General features: G+C 39.8%; 1 protein-coding gene across 3 annotated transcripts in view; it reads right to left on the reverse strand.

Annotated features, from left to right (window-relative positions):
• Positions 1 to 6,943: 6,943 nt before the first annotated feature.
• Positions 6,944 to 14,269, reverse strand: part of slc7a9 (solute carrier family 7 member 9) — an 8,547-nt gene continuing 1,221 nt past the window's right edge. For all 3 annotated transcript variants that reach the window (XM_031846685.1, XM_031846684.1, XM_031846683.1), the window contains 11 exons: positions 13,156 to 13,303; positions 12,070 to 12,312; positions 11,154 to 11,279; positions 10,939 to 11,038; positions 9,623 to 9,667; positions 9,329 to 9,452; positions 9,014 to 9,117; positions 8,679 to 8,775; positions 8,300 to 8,449; positions 7,801 to 7,975; positions 6,944 to 7,629 (listed from right to left, as the gene is read on the reverse strand). In XM_031846685.1, coding sequence (XP_031702545.1) covers positions 7,568 to 7,629; positions 7,801 to 7,975; positions 8,300 to 8,449; positions 8,679 to 8,775; positions 9,014 to 9,117; positions 9,329 to 9,452; positions 9,623 to 9,667; positions 10,939 to 11,038; positions 11,154 to 11,279; positions 12,070 to 12,312; positions 13,156 to 13,303 — 1,374 coding nt within the window. In that variant the 3' untranslated portion in view covers positions 6,944 to 7,567. The remainder of the gene's footprint in view (positions 7,630 to 7,800; positions 7,976 to 8,299; positions 8,450 to 8,678; positions 8,776 to 9,013; positions 9,118 to 9,328; positions 9,453 to 9,622; positions 9,668 to 10,938; positions 11,039 to 11,153; positions 11,280 to 12,069; positions 12,313 to 13,155; positions 13,304 to 14,269) is intronic.

Genomic DNA, 14,269 nt, shown 5'->3' on the forward strand with positions numbered 1-14,269 from the left:
TCGGATGGAATATTGTTTAAAATAAACAGGTAATGGTAATTCAGTGTAGAAAACATGGCGATGGCTGGCCCCAGTTTTGGCCCGTAGTGGAAAAGCGGTTGTTGCTTTTCTCCCCACAGTCCAGCCTCGGGCTGGTTCTCCTCTAGAGATTTGCAGAACACCACTTCAAAGACAGATCCCCCCCGCCCCTCATACCGTATACCCTCTCTCCCCTCTCCTGCTATAAACACAAGAACTTAAGGAATTAATTAGACACTGGATCAAACACGGGTTAGTAAATTCAGCTCACTGAAGATACCAGGAGTAGTGTAATCACATGTTGAGTATCCCTTGCCGTGTGGGGTATCTTTGAAATGTACGTGGAAGCCTGTATTTCATTTCAGATCCAGCATGACAGTTTACACTGGCAGTCTCTTTACCCCTCTTTTATTCACTGAGGAATACAGTTATGGATATTTTGCAGGCTTTGTGCCATACACTGAAGGACAGCTGCACAGCTCTGCACTGCTCCTTGACTGCTCTATCTTTAAAGAGAGTTTCGGTCACAATGGCAACTCCCAAGTTCTGAAAATCTGTGAAACATTACATCATCCTGTTTATGCTAAAGATCAAGAGGTGGAGTTGTTTTCCAGAACATTTTAAGTTTAAGTTTGTGGTAACCTAGTATGGTCTAATCTCTATCCAGCTCCATCTAGCCCCAGTGTAACCAATATAATATCTTTATTTATGGGTAGAGGAACAGATCGCAGCCTGCACTCTGCATCCTGATTACCCAGCTACACTTGCATTACTCCATGTGTCGATAAAGAGAGTTGATTCATGGCTGCTAATATGAGAGGCGAGCACTCTACAACAGGCTATAGATGGATTGAATGGGAAATCTATGTGAACACATTTGTCCATATATGAAAGTCTTTCTTATCTTTTAATTAATGCCATGCCGAGATAGGCATGCTGTGTGTTATTGACTGGTGGACAAGCAACATGTCAGAGCTTGTAGATTTGTTTTGATGGGGTATATCAGAAAACAGGATTACCTAGTTTAGTCAGATAACTGTGAACACATTATTATTGATTTGAATAAGTGGGCTGAATATGTGGACTTTGTATATTGTTTCTAAAATTATATATCTAACAGTGTTATTTACTGATGGTCAAGTTGTAGGGATGATTAATAATAACAAAATGACATAACAATCCTGCTAGCAGTAAAAAAACAACAATCTGATGTGAAAGACGGCTGATGCAGTCCATCTCAAATCATTATTCAAGTTCAGTCTCTCTTGTAATTCCTCTCGATACATTTTTGCAACACACTTGGCAATGCAGTGTAATGCAACGTAATGTAAAGCTGTGTTTTGACTGAACTCAATCGAATGATGATAAGTGCACATGCTTTTTTCATCAATGTGACATTTTTAGCTGCACAAATTCTCATTGACAGATGAGGAAAAACATCTTTGACGAGGAGATCATAACTTGGCTGTGAGGCAGCAGTGGCTGTAGGTAATGTTTAGAAGTACACCTACTATTACAACACAATTTCTTTCTTTGCCTATTCGTGTCTATTAACCTCTTTCTCTCTTTTTCTGTCTCGCTTTCACTCTTTTACACACACATAAGGACACACACACACACACACACACACACACACAAACCATCCAGCCTCCCACTGTGTGCTGAATGTGTAGTGAAGCCACCCATGCATCAGGCAGGGGAGCCAGCATAATCAGCCTCCCTACCATCTCACTATCTGCTGATCAAAGAGCCGCTAAACAGCCAGAAAGTACAGCGGGTGCAAGACTGGAGCATGCACAGCAACACAATTAGCAACCACCACTATTTAAAATATATTTATTTAAATTCCTCTCTCGATCCCTGACTTTTTCACACACTAACACAGGCGTGCATATACTGTATGTGTATACAAATTTGGGAAGTATAAACACAAACTTGCAAATACCTCTACTTGTAAAACACATTCTTTATACACACACACACATACACAGACTAAGATGAACTGAGGTTTCACCTGAGAGTGACTGTTCACGATGGCATGCACTGATCTCTAAGTTGCTCAATTAAAGTTAGTGAAGAGCCTTAACAGGGCGAGGAGAGGGTAGGAGGAGGAAGATCAAAGGGAATACAGAGAAAATCCTGGCAGGAGAAAGAGAGAGCGAGGAAGATGAATGTGTGAGAGCGGGCAGGGAGACGGTTGTGAGTGAGAGAAAGGCAGGGAGAGATGAAGACAGTGAAAGAGATGGATAGAAAGAATGTGTACTGAAAGAAAGAGAGAGAGAGAGATGGGATGGCAGCATAGACAAAAAAGTCACCCTGATATTCAGGTTTCTGTTGTAATTAATTGTCTCTGATGTAGGAGTCATTGCAGAAGTCATTTTTATTGTAAAACCCTGTAAGCTGACAGACTGAGAAAAGCGAGGTCAAATCATGTCATTAGCAATTTATCAGCAGCAGTATCCAACGCCTTGGGCGTGACTCTTCCACACCTGGAAATGGTTGAAACATGGGCAAACAAACAAATCCACATTTTAAGATTGGTGAGCAACTGTGTTTTGTGTGTGTGTGAGAGAGAGAGAGAGAGAGAGAGAGAGAGAGAGAGAGAGAGAGAGAGAGAGAGAGAGAAAAGGCAACTCAAGGTGCCAAAATTATAAATTAATAGAATAATTAATAAATTAAATCAATATGTGGCTTCTCCCAGACAATGCTTGATAATTAAAGCAAGACTATATGAGTTTGCAACACAAAAGAACACATTCATCTCACAAATGAAATGTTGAATTCATGAGTAATAAAACACTCGATCGCTCGATTTAACACTACAGCCTGGCTTGGTCTGGTCTGACCAATAGCTTATGGTTGCTAATGTTAGCTACCGTTAGCAAACTTTAGATGAATACTGCTGTGTAACTGATATTACTGAGTTGATTTTAAGACTCTTTTCAACTTGTACCGTCATACTACATTTGACCAATAACCATTACCCCATAAATGACAATAAATTCAGCAAACTTTACATAATCGCCTTTTAAGTAAATCTGCAGTTTTTTTCCATCTGGCTGGAAAAACAAGAAAGACAAACAGGCATTCACAGTGGCAAGAGAAAGGCTGTCAAAGTTATTAATGAAACATTTGTGAGAGAACAGTCATTTGAAACATAATAATTCAAATGAAGAGCATTTTTTCATAATGTTCTTAACACTAAAGGCAATGCCAGGACATTTCTGGGAGCAGTGCCAGGTGGGGGTGAGCAACAAATCTGGGGAATGTGTCTCTACTGTAAAAGGATCACAGTGTACATGAAACGGCTCTGCCTCACTTCACTCCCACTGCTTATTCAAGTGTGCCCTCCAATGGAGGAAAACAGGTCATGTTGACAAAATAGACTCCTCTGCTGGATGTTTAAGTGATACTTGGTTCTTTTTTCCCACCTTTGTTAGGGTCTCTGCGGAAATGTTATTTCTCACTGTGAGACTTAATTTGCTCTGCCCACAGGTGACAAAGTCAGTGAGCTGAGTATATTTACAGTTAAACTCTGAATTTGCAGGCACTCCTAACCATTAAGTCTAAATGAATTCAACAAAATACTCAATGGAGCAAACGGTGAATAAGTCAAATATCAGAATCAGAAGGATGTCAGATCAACCCTGAGCTACTGTAGCCCCGGGACTTACAAACCCAAACTTTTGCAAATTGAATTCTTATTCTTGAAGTATTATTTCTGATAATCCAGAAACAATCAGAACAAGCACAGACTTCATTTGTAGCATATGTTCATTACTGGCACGTTATAATGCAGTTTTTTGGAAAGGTCACTGAATGATTGCGGGGTTCCAAATGCTAATTCAGTAACTGATTGGAAAAGCGCAGTAATGTGATGATAATAATATGCAGATGAGTCCTCATCAGAGCTGTCTACCCATTAATGAGATATTTGAATGTACTGTATGTGTGTGTGTGTGTGTGTGTGTGTGTGTGTGTGTGTGTGTGTGTGTGTGTGTGTGTGTGTGTGTCTTACTTAGGCACAAGTGAGTCCACTTAGGCACAAGGCCGCATGCATATGTACAGAAAGTGTGTGTGTTCAAGTGCACATTCACTTTCATCAGAATATTTAGCATATTAATGTTCAATCAATCTACCACTGCACTAATGCAAAGTTTAATTAAGACAAGCCATAGCTGGAAATAAACAGAAAGGAAGCAACTGAACTTGATTATATCAGCTTACACGACCAGTTCATCTCTTTTTAGGAAAGTTATACAGAACTGGAAAACTTTGAAGAGTTTTGTATGTTCAGAATGGGTTGTAATGCAGGTCAGCTTTAGACACAGTATATAGCGTTTTTGATTATCTCCTTTTTCAGAAAAAATAAATGCTGGTACGTATTAAAGGTATAATATGTAGTCACATAGTCAGTTGCTGTCAGCATTAAAAATTCGCCCCTCCTCTCCGGCTCAAATAAACACATCCACACCTCCTCACAAACCTGCGAGGAGGTCGTCCTGCTGTGTCCTGTCTGCTGTCTCTGTCTGTCTGTGTCGTGCAGGCCTATGAGGTCTGTGAGTGTCGGGACACCGAGGGGTGTGACAAAGCAGCAGTGTTTGACCTGGGAATGAGAACAGGCTGCACAGCCAGCTTTTTGGGTCGGGGTTACACCTGCACGTGGGGTCCAAATGCTTTGTGCTGACATCCAGAAGAGTCCCGAACAGCAAAATAAGAAGAAATGAGAAAATACAGACAGAGGGCAGGGCCCCTGTAGATACAAACACTGACACACATTTCTAAGGGGCCATCATTGATGATTGAGAGGTAATATATTTGTATCAGTCGATACATTGTTTTTAGGATATTGTTGCAATGTAAACATTAAAACTACATTTCTGAATGTGAATTCATAGCAGCGGTGGAAAGTAACTAAATAGGCTTACTCAAGAGCTGTATTTTAATTGATAATAGAATATTAAAATGTCTTTGAAGTCACTATCTATCGCCGAATGAGGTGACACAATGGTGAAAGCACCTGCATTTGCAGTGTTAAGAAATGGGCGTCTGTGGCGACATTTGGGAAAAGGCGACACTGTTTTGAAAGATTTGTGGGCTTTTTGTCTGATGGGGGACAATGTCAAACCAGCGAAACACAATTTGTATGCACCTGATCAATGTAGCAGGCCTGTATTCATGACACTGAGCTGAGCAGTAATCTGCTTCATCTGCCCGGCCCCCGCACCATCAGCAGTGGGATGAATGATTCCTCATATTGTCAAGCACGCTGAGTCATTCATGACAATTCACACATATCCAACAGAGCCACAATTCCACTTCCCTGTGATCTAAGTGAGTTTAGTGTGTATCTCTGAACATGAATAATTATATTTCACAACCACAAATAGGTATCCTTCATTAATGCCATCAAATCCTTGAGCTTCATTGACACTGAATGGAGAATTGTCTTGCATCATCTCAAAAGCACCAACACCACAAAGACACACAAGATTTAAGTTGTTTTTTTGTAAATTCAGAGTGATTTTACTTTTTTTCTTCCCAGGACCCAAATGAAAAATATTTTTTCTTTCATCTTGGGACCCAATGCCCATTAAAGAGTGATGAAACACAGTGTAACTGCTCGTCTCTGCTCAGTGCAACATTTCAAAAAGCCCCAAAATATAGGAGGAGGAGACATGATTAAGCCAGGGTATTTATGTTACAGCCACTGTATGTGCACTGAATCACAACTCCGTCTTTGAGCTGCCCATTGCCAACAGAGTCCAGCAATCTTCTTAACACATACTCAGTCTTCATGTGGAACCTGTTGATTTCATTCTGCAGGACAACTGCATTCTTTGACAAAAGCACCATGAACAACGCAACAGGCCACATAACCAGCACGCTGCTTCTCTAAACACTTCCAACCAGATTCCTTCAGCACAGCCAATGCAGATTGAGTGTCACCTACTCTAGAAATGCTTCACTTTCAAACCCCGGGATTGCAAATAAGAAATCCTGGTTTACTCTATGTATGGAGAGACTGTGTGCCACTAGAGGGCAACAAAGACCAAATGCAGTTTCTGCAAAGGCCTGTATTCTTTATGAAACTACACAGTGTTGACCTATAATGTGTACTAGCCAAAGACATATTACCTTTACTTAGATCTCCTCAATCTGCCATCCAAGGTATAGGATGTATGTATTATGACAACAACCAGGAAAACGTCTGCTCCCCATCTTCACCCGTTGAATACTATTACAGCTTCCACTACCACTAATCATAATAACTATGAAGTGATTTTTTCACATTATTGGAAATATTAAATATCCATATATTACTGCAAAATACAGTACTATTACTACTGTTTAAATATGACAATGAAAGCACATTATCAACAGCATCATTTTACAGTTCTGTTTAACAATGCTGTACTGACATCTGGTGGACAATGGGGACCTTGGTACAGTCAAATCAATCTTGTTGTAGCTCCTAATCATAACTGTGGCCAGAAACATGAGTAAAGATCTGAAAGTTCCCTGCATCAAGTATCACACATAGCCCACAAATCCGCAAATTCATATGAGTAGACCACAAGAGTTATTTGCATTTGCACTTGGTGAAGTTTATAATGTTTAGATTATTAGAAGTAGAGTCCAACACATCTTTGGAGAGACTGTTTGTGGTGGCTAGTCAAAAACATATATATCCTATAATACTTCATAATCACACAGCACTAGCCACGCGTGACTGTATTGCTAGTGAGCTTCCGCCCTACAATAGAAACAATGTCAGTTTTTGCAAAGGATATTTAGCTAAATCAGCAGTCAGGTCAGGAAAACACAGGAGGGATATTTTTTCCAATGTCCACTTTATGCTCGACAAAATTGATACATTTAATAACCACCATAGCTTACACAGTGCAGCATTTCTTTCAGTATATTCCAGTGTGAAAGCATTATTAAATAATGCACAAACATCCTGAAAGAAACTCTGATGTTTCAGTTTACAACCACAGGAGCAACATAAATAAATGTTTCCACATTTGATCTGCTGAGCCTCCATGTTGTCTTTGCAATGCATTTAAGATGTTTCCCCCTTCCCTTTGCTCAAGTGCTGAGTCATGCCTAAATCCTAGCAGCTATACATCATATGATCTTTGGCCCAGTAAAAACTTTATTGCACATTATGAAGAAATGTTTAACATATTTGCTTAATGATTCCTTTAAGTGCTGGTTATGTTCACAGTAAAGTTGTGTGTTTGTCAATGATTTATTTCTTCATGTGGAGAAAGACATCATGAGGTCATGGTCAAACCCTCAGACTCCTCAGAGCCTTAGCATATCCAAGTGAATTCTAAAAACAGCAGAGGTATTCCTATAGGGCACTATAATGTGAATCCTCTTTTTTGTCCCTAAACCCACATGACAAATGATTTCATCTCACACTTGTACATAGGTTTTTGAACACTGTGCATCCCCTTTTACTTTTGACATGCAGCTATTCAACAGAGGAGAGCTCTGATTTTGAGCTCTGGTCTGACCTGGTTGTCGGTTCAGTCCCCTCTCATTCGGTTTTCTCAGGAGGAACTACTTCCATCAGCAGCTGGAGATGCATGGTGATGGGCCCTACAGGGGAATGGAGATCATGACGTCTCCATGACATCAGCACAATACAACGCTCTATTCAATTCGTTACTTTTCTACCTTTTAAGCACACTATTTCCAATTTTATTCTGTACTGATGGTCAAGAACAAATACACATATTTCAATAACTTAAAATTTCAGAGTAAACTTACTCATCAGTTTGCATGCCCAGTTGACCTTCCGGTGGACGAAAGGGTAGTAGAGGAGAAGTCCACTAAAGATGAAGATAGTACAGTAGAGGTACTCCAGTTCTGGCTTATCAATGATGGGAGCCAGGACTAAGTAGCAGGACACCAGGACTATTAGGCCTGGTATTACAATCGGCACCTTTGAGTAATCACACAATCACACACCTTCAAAAAAAAATACAGCTTCAAATGGACACTTTCGCTATTTCTGCAACTGAAAACTAATAATGCAATAGCCTATTGAGAGTCAAAAATCAACTTGGTTGTATTTCAAACAACCAATAAGAAAAAAATAAAAAAATAAATAATAATAATTTACGAAATGTGGAAAAAATCTAGACCAGACTTGTGTGTAAAGATAAAGATTGCAGTTCCAAGTTAACAAGTTAACCAGAACGCAAAAACCTGTTGAGTCACAACACTATAAAAGAGGAGCTTCCTCCAAGAAGACAGCAAGCCTCACCTTTACTGGTCGATGGAGCTCCTTCCTGGTGAAACGCATGACTATGAGAGCCAGTGCTGTCAGACCGTAAAACATCCATTGAGCAAAGCTGAAGTAGTTTATGAGGGTGTTAATGTCTGCCGGGATAATGTAGAAAATAGACAAAATACCCTAAAACAGACAGAGAAATGTATTGTTAACTGGAAAGGAAAGATCAATTATCTGAATTTGAGTGATATATTATAATATTGATTTTTTATATATATATATATATATATATATATATCATGCACTGTTGAAATAAAAAAAAAATTTGACGAGCTTTGAATTGTAACAAACTGTACTCAACATAAGGTGAACGACCATGCAGACGTTTATACATTAATAAAAAAGGACTCACATTGAATATTAGAGCAGGGGCTGGAGTGTAGCGCTTCAGGCTAATATAGGATAAGATTTTAATCATGTGACCCTCTCTGCCAGATACATAGGCCAGTCTGTGAGAAGAGAGAAATATTTTTTGTGCTGTTAAGTTCTTGTTGAACTGTACTTTCTTGAGTTTTTTTTCCGATTTCTATTTCTTCTAGCGCACATCAGTATTCTCTTTTTCCACTTTTAAAACCTGTTTACTATCTTTCTCAAACATATATGCACACCACATGTTACACATGCAGACAGAGGAAAATGTATTTTACTTCTGTATTTCACAAATAATGTGACAGTTGTCTCTTTTACCTGCCAGCGGTGAAGCAGCTTCCGTTGGCAGAGCCAAATGTAGAGAACACAACAAAGAGTGGGACAATCCAAGACAGCGGGTAAAGGACTATGTCTCCAAACGTCTAAGGAGGCACAAACAAATCCTTCAGTAAATGAATACAGAGCTGTTACAGAGGTGTGATCTGAAATTATATTGAATAAACAAAATGTACACATACTGTAAAAATATGTGAAGAAATAACATGGCTACCGGAGGCAGTTTTAATTTAACACCACACTGACAAGTCATTACTGACTCATTCTCAAACCATGGCAACCTTCTATGCTTCTTACCAGGGCAACAGCTGGAGACAACAGCACTTCAGTGGCGGTCATAACAGTGAAGTAAGCGACGTTGACCAACACGTAGCTGACAGATACCAAAGGGATCCCGATGAGGATGGCCAGTGGCAAGTTCCTGAAATGAGGGGGCGCAGCCTACCTTGTCAGACATGCTGCTTTGACTTTTTGTAGTGACACTTTACATATTGCAATAAAAAGAACTGTTCAGATTTCACTTGTAGGTACCTCTTAAAAACTACTGAGTAGTATAAGTATCTCTTAAAAACGAGTTGTAGTTTGTCTCACCTGGATGGGTTTTTCAACTCTTCTGTAATGAAATTCAGTTGATTCCTAAGAAAACAAGAAACAACTTAACTTTAAAGGTAGCATAATGCCATACAATAAGAATTTAAACAACTGTAGTTCTTTAATCACAGGCATTTGTCTTCGAAAGAATCTTAAAACTTTGATCACTCTCCTCTGCAAAGCACCACACTAAAATGTGCATGGACATGCTCAGCCAACCAGACAGGCCTAGTTTTTACCTGCAGTGCTAAGTAAGGGTTCACTGCCACCCCTAATGTCAGTGACATGGTATTTTGGTATTCTACACAGTATTTCACACAGGCTTTGCCCTCTAATTGGCCTTATTGGTACAAAGGGGTACAGCCTTCACCCCTGCTGTGATCCCAACATGACAGCATGAAAATGCATTGGTCACATGAGGCCAACTTTTCCAGGTTCCCTCAGAAAAAGTGACTGAATTGGAGAATACAGGTGTCCCAAATGGACCTTACACATTACAAAGGAACCTCACTCGGGTTATAATGCTCTGTCACACACTCCAGCGCCAAGAGGAAGCTAAAATCTCCCAGGTGGTCACAGCAGGAGAAACAAGCATTGTGCAACTCCAGGGTTAAAGTGTACACACAGGCATAGGAGATTGACCAAGTCACGAAGAAGAGAATCTAACCAAAATGTTCTATAATGTACTAACACCTCTCTAAACCAACACAGGCCTCTTTTACTGTCAAAGACAGAAACTATTAGAACTGTTCAACCAATGCATCCTTTAAGTACAATCAAAGGTGGGAAGACCATGACCGCTGGCTGACTTGAGGAATGGTGTTTTAAGTAATGGTGCGCATATACCATCCCTGCATGCATCTGATATGCACAAGACCTGAGGGAACAGCTGGGGAAGTTGCTGCCAGTCAAGGGGCCCCACTGCACTGCCATGTTTCTGCAACCCAGTAACATGGTATCTCATCGCCATGTGGATATAGCATACATATGACCATGTTGGAGAGATTTTTGTTAGTTGATGACAATGCCTAACATGGCTAACTGTTGTAACTGCACTATGTGGAACATGTCCTATTCCTATAATAATAAGGTTGCCCAAGGATTGAATTCACACATTTGGAGAAAGGGCACGAGGCTCGAGAGGAGCTGAAAGGTTGAGAAGGGTCAGCAGTGCTACTAATATAGAGCCAGCATAGCGGGAAAAGGCTCATCGTATCGGTTGAGAAAGTACACTTCAATGCACTGCTTTAGATAGGAGCGTGGCCAACCCCATACATCATGTTGAAGGGCAAAGTGAAGTGAAGTATAACTGTTACCATCCATCGTAAGCCCAAAGCCCATTATAAAACGCAAGTCCGATTGCTCCAATCGACGGTGACGTGCCATCAAATGCATTCGACAGATTCTCAGTGTTTCCTGGACACAAATATACAACAATACAGATATACATATTATTTGTTATCATTTAACATTTCACTAAAGAAATTGAAAGAGGAGTTGTATATTAGAGACACTTGAACATTAGGCCCACCTCTCGCCAGCATTACCATGCCAGCTACAACTATGACAAGGATGATGAAAAGTTTGGCGACAGTGAAGAAGTTCTGCACGTAGCTCGCCAGTTTGACACTCAAACAGTTGACGGTGACGATCACAACTGAGAAGCAGAAGAAATTTAAGAAAATACAGTACAAGTGAAATAAATTGCATCCATAAGAGAAGAGATATTATTTCTTAATTAACTCAGAAATTTCCCTTCCCCTATTGACATAGATATGAACAATTTTATAAAATAAATATAATTGAATAAAAATGCAATTGCTTTCCTTTGTCCTTTGTTGAAATAATGTGCAGAATGATTTATTATTGCATAGCTCGTCTAAGCCATCAGTAAACTACGTTGGCTCTTATTTCCCCCAGAGAAGGTGATTGCAAACTGTACTGAACATACAGTATATCATTCACCAGGTTAGCTGTCTTACTTTCAACTTTAATATTAGATCATTTTCTTCACTTCTGGAAATTGCAAGTTCATTTCAAAATAGTTGTCAATGTTTTTGGAAGGGAAACTCATTTAAACCTGCATTAGACATGTTGTGGCCTCTAGGGGGCAGTATAGATAACGGACTCTCCTTTTACCTCTCTTTTGGTCTCCACCAACTCCTAAAGGAAATATCTGGCCCTTTAAATGCTCCAGCTAAAGACTGAATTTGTGTGTCTGCTGTTTGGTGATGTAGTGTATAGTACAGTTAAGTTACAGGCCGTAACACCAAAACAATGCAGAGGCAGTCATTTTCTTGGGGTTTGTCACTACGAGTGACTCGTTTCACATTACATTAAGTAATTTAATCCACTGTTCAACATCCATTACAAAAGCTTTAAATATGTGATCAATAAGTTGTGTGTAATACACTGCTTTTAATTTACTTGATTAAAGTGAGCCTTACTTATAGCTGCTGCTGACAGACACTTGGTAACAACAAGAGGAGGAGTACAGCCAGGGTAGAAAGGAGTGGAGGCATATTCTGCAAAGCTCAGAGTGATGATGGCGAAGGAGGAGGGCTTCAGCACCATAATAGTGGTCCAGGAGTAAAGGTAGGCCAGGAGGGGGCCAAAAGCCTCCGTTAGATACGAATACTCTCCCCCCGATTTGGTGATCATGGTGCCAAGTTCAGCATAGCACAGTGCTCCTGTGTAGCCGCACACACAAATACACATAAAAAAACAGAGACAGAGAGAAGAGGAGAGATGTAACACAAACTCATAAGGGACTTTTATAATTGCTTCTGGTAGAAGATTTAAGAAAAATTCTAAACTTTCTCCAACCAAGAAACATTTGGTTAAAGCAAACTCTCCGTCCACCCTAAAAGCCAAATCTGTGGTAATAACTTCATCCCCAGGAATCATAATGCAACCCAAATGAAAGAGTGGATTATAACACTAAAGGTTACAAAATACAATAATTTATGTGAAATACACTACAACCGATTTCACATGTAGCTGTTAGTTAGTAAGGAAACAAATTAAAAGGAAATATAATGATCGATTTTAGAAACAAAATACTGTAAATGAGCCAATTTTGTAGATGATATCAGATCCCGTGTTTTCACTGGGATGTTATTTTGGTCTAAGGAGGAGTGGTCAAGTCAGAGTGCCAAGACCAGTGAAATAAAAACTATGGTGAAATAATAACATGTTTTAATTTCATAAAGGTTCAAAGTCGATTACAGACAAACAGCAGATCATAATGTTTGATTACACAGATCTTTTCAGTTTGTTAGCAATTACTCAAGTTAAATATCCCATGAGACAACAAGACAAGAGCTTACAGCACTGACCTCAAAGATTACAAAAATAAATGTGTATGTCATCATAAGGCCTTTTGTTTGCATGTGTTCTGTGTAAAGTATTACGTAAATTGCTCTGTGAATCTCTGAGCCAGGTTCCATACAAAGGCAGAAATCAAAGTAGAGAGACAGACGTATTTTATGCCGATTACTGTAAAGTGATATTGGTTTGGATGCCGCTCTCACCCAGTGTGGCTAACACGCCACAAGCAGCCCAGATGAGAAGGCAGGGTCCCACAGCTCCAGAGTACAGCAGCACAGCCTTAGGAGAGATGAAGATGCCCGAGCCAATCATCGTCCCCACAATCAGACAGATGCCACTTAACAGGCCAATCTGAGCACAGAAACAAGATGTGTTGCTTCAATCCTCACAGTTCAATTTCTTGAATGTTATCTTCAGTGAAAGGTCAGCCAGAAACGGTCAAAAGGAAACTTTCCTCTTTACATGCTCTATGCTGTGCAATGACAATAGTGTTTAATTGATTCTGGGATGTATGTTGTGATAAAAAAAATGTTATTCATGACGAGGAAAACTTCAGATCAATCCTTCTATTGATGGATAAAGGAATGAAAGCCCAAGTTGTCCTTATATATGGTTCATTTCAACACAAATGTGGTCTTTCCAGCTAATTTGTTCAACAGGCAGTCCTGCAAACACGTCATTGGGGAGGTATCTAATAGGGTCGGACTCAGTGTCTCCAATTTCAGATATCAGGAGGGAAGCACATCTAATCTAAACTACCAGTTACCCAGGCATCTCCCTACCCAAAGTCAGCCACGTAAAGACCACTGTGACCCGTCTACTTATGGCCAACCTTATGGCCACAAAAATAATCATTGACCACTATCATGGGACTTTTTGCAACTGGAATGTATGCTTAGGAAGATTCCAAATTCATCCCACATAAGCACGAACACATTTTATTATGATGGCCCGTTTTCTCATCTCAACTAACCAGATATGTCACCTTAAATACTTCTTAATTAGAGTGAGGGGAAATTATGTGGTGCTAATTTATACATTTTTTAGAATATGGTTATGATACTCCTCTATTCAATTTAGGGCTTAGGGAGCTTAGGGTGCCTGGACACCACCACTGAGTGGATCACTGTGGAGTTAATACGAAGAGACGGTTGTTGTGGTACTCCCTGGTACTCAGTTCCAGCCCCCATTATTGTAAAAAAGTACAGATAATGGGATCCTACTGTGTGAACATCTAACGAGACTTGTTCTCAGGAACATACACATACCAACACACACACACACACACACACACACACACACACACACACACACACA

The sequence above is a fragment of the Anarrhichthys ocellatus genome, unplaced genomic scaffold, assembly GCF_004355925.1.
Source record: "Anarrhichthys ocellatus isolate YVR2014 unplaced genomic scaffold, GSC_Weel_1.0 scaffold6, whole genome shotgun sequence".
NCBI classification, from domain to species: Eukaryota; Metazoa; Chordata; class Actinopteri; order Perciformes; family Anarhichadidae; genus Anarrhichthys; species Anarrhichthys ocellatus.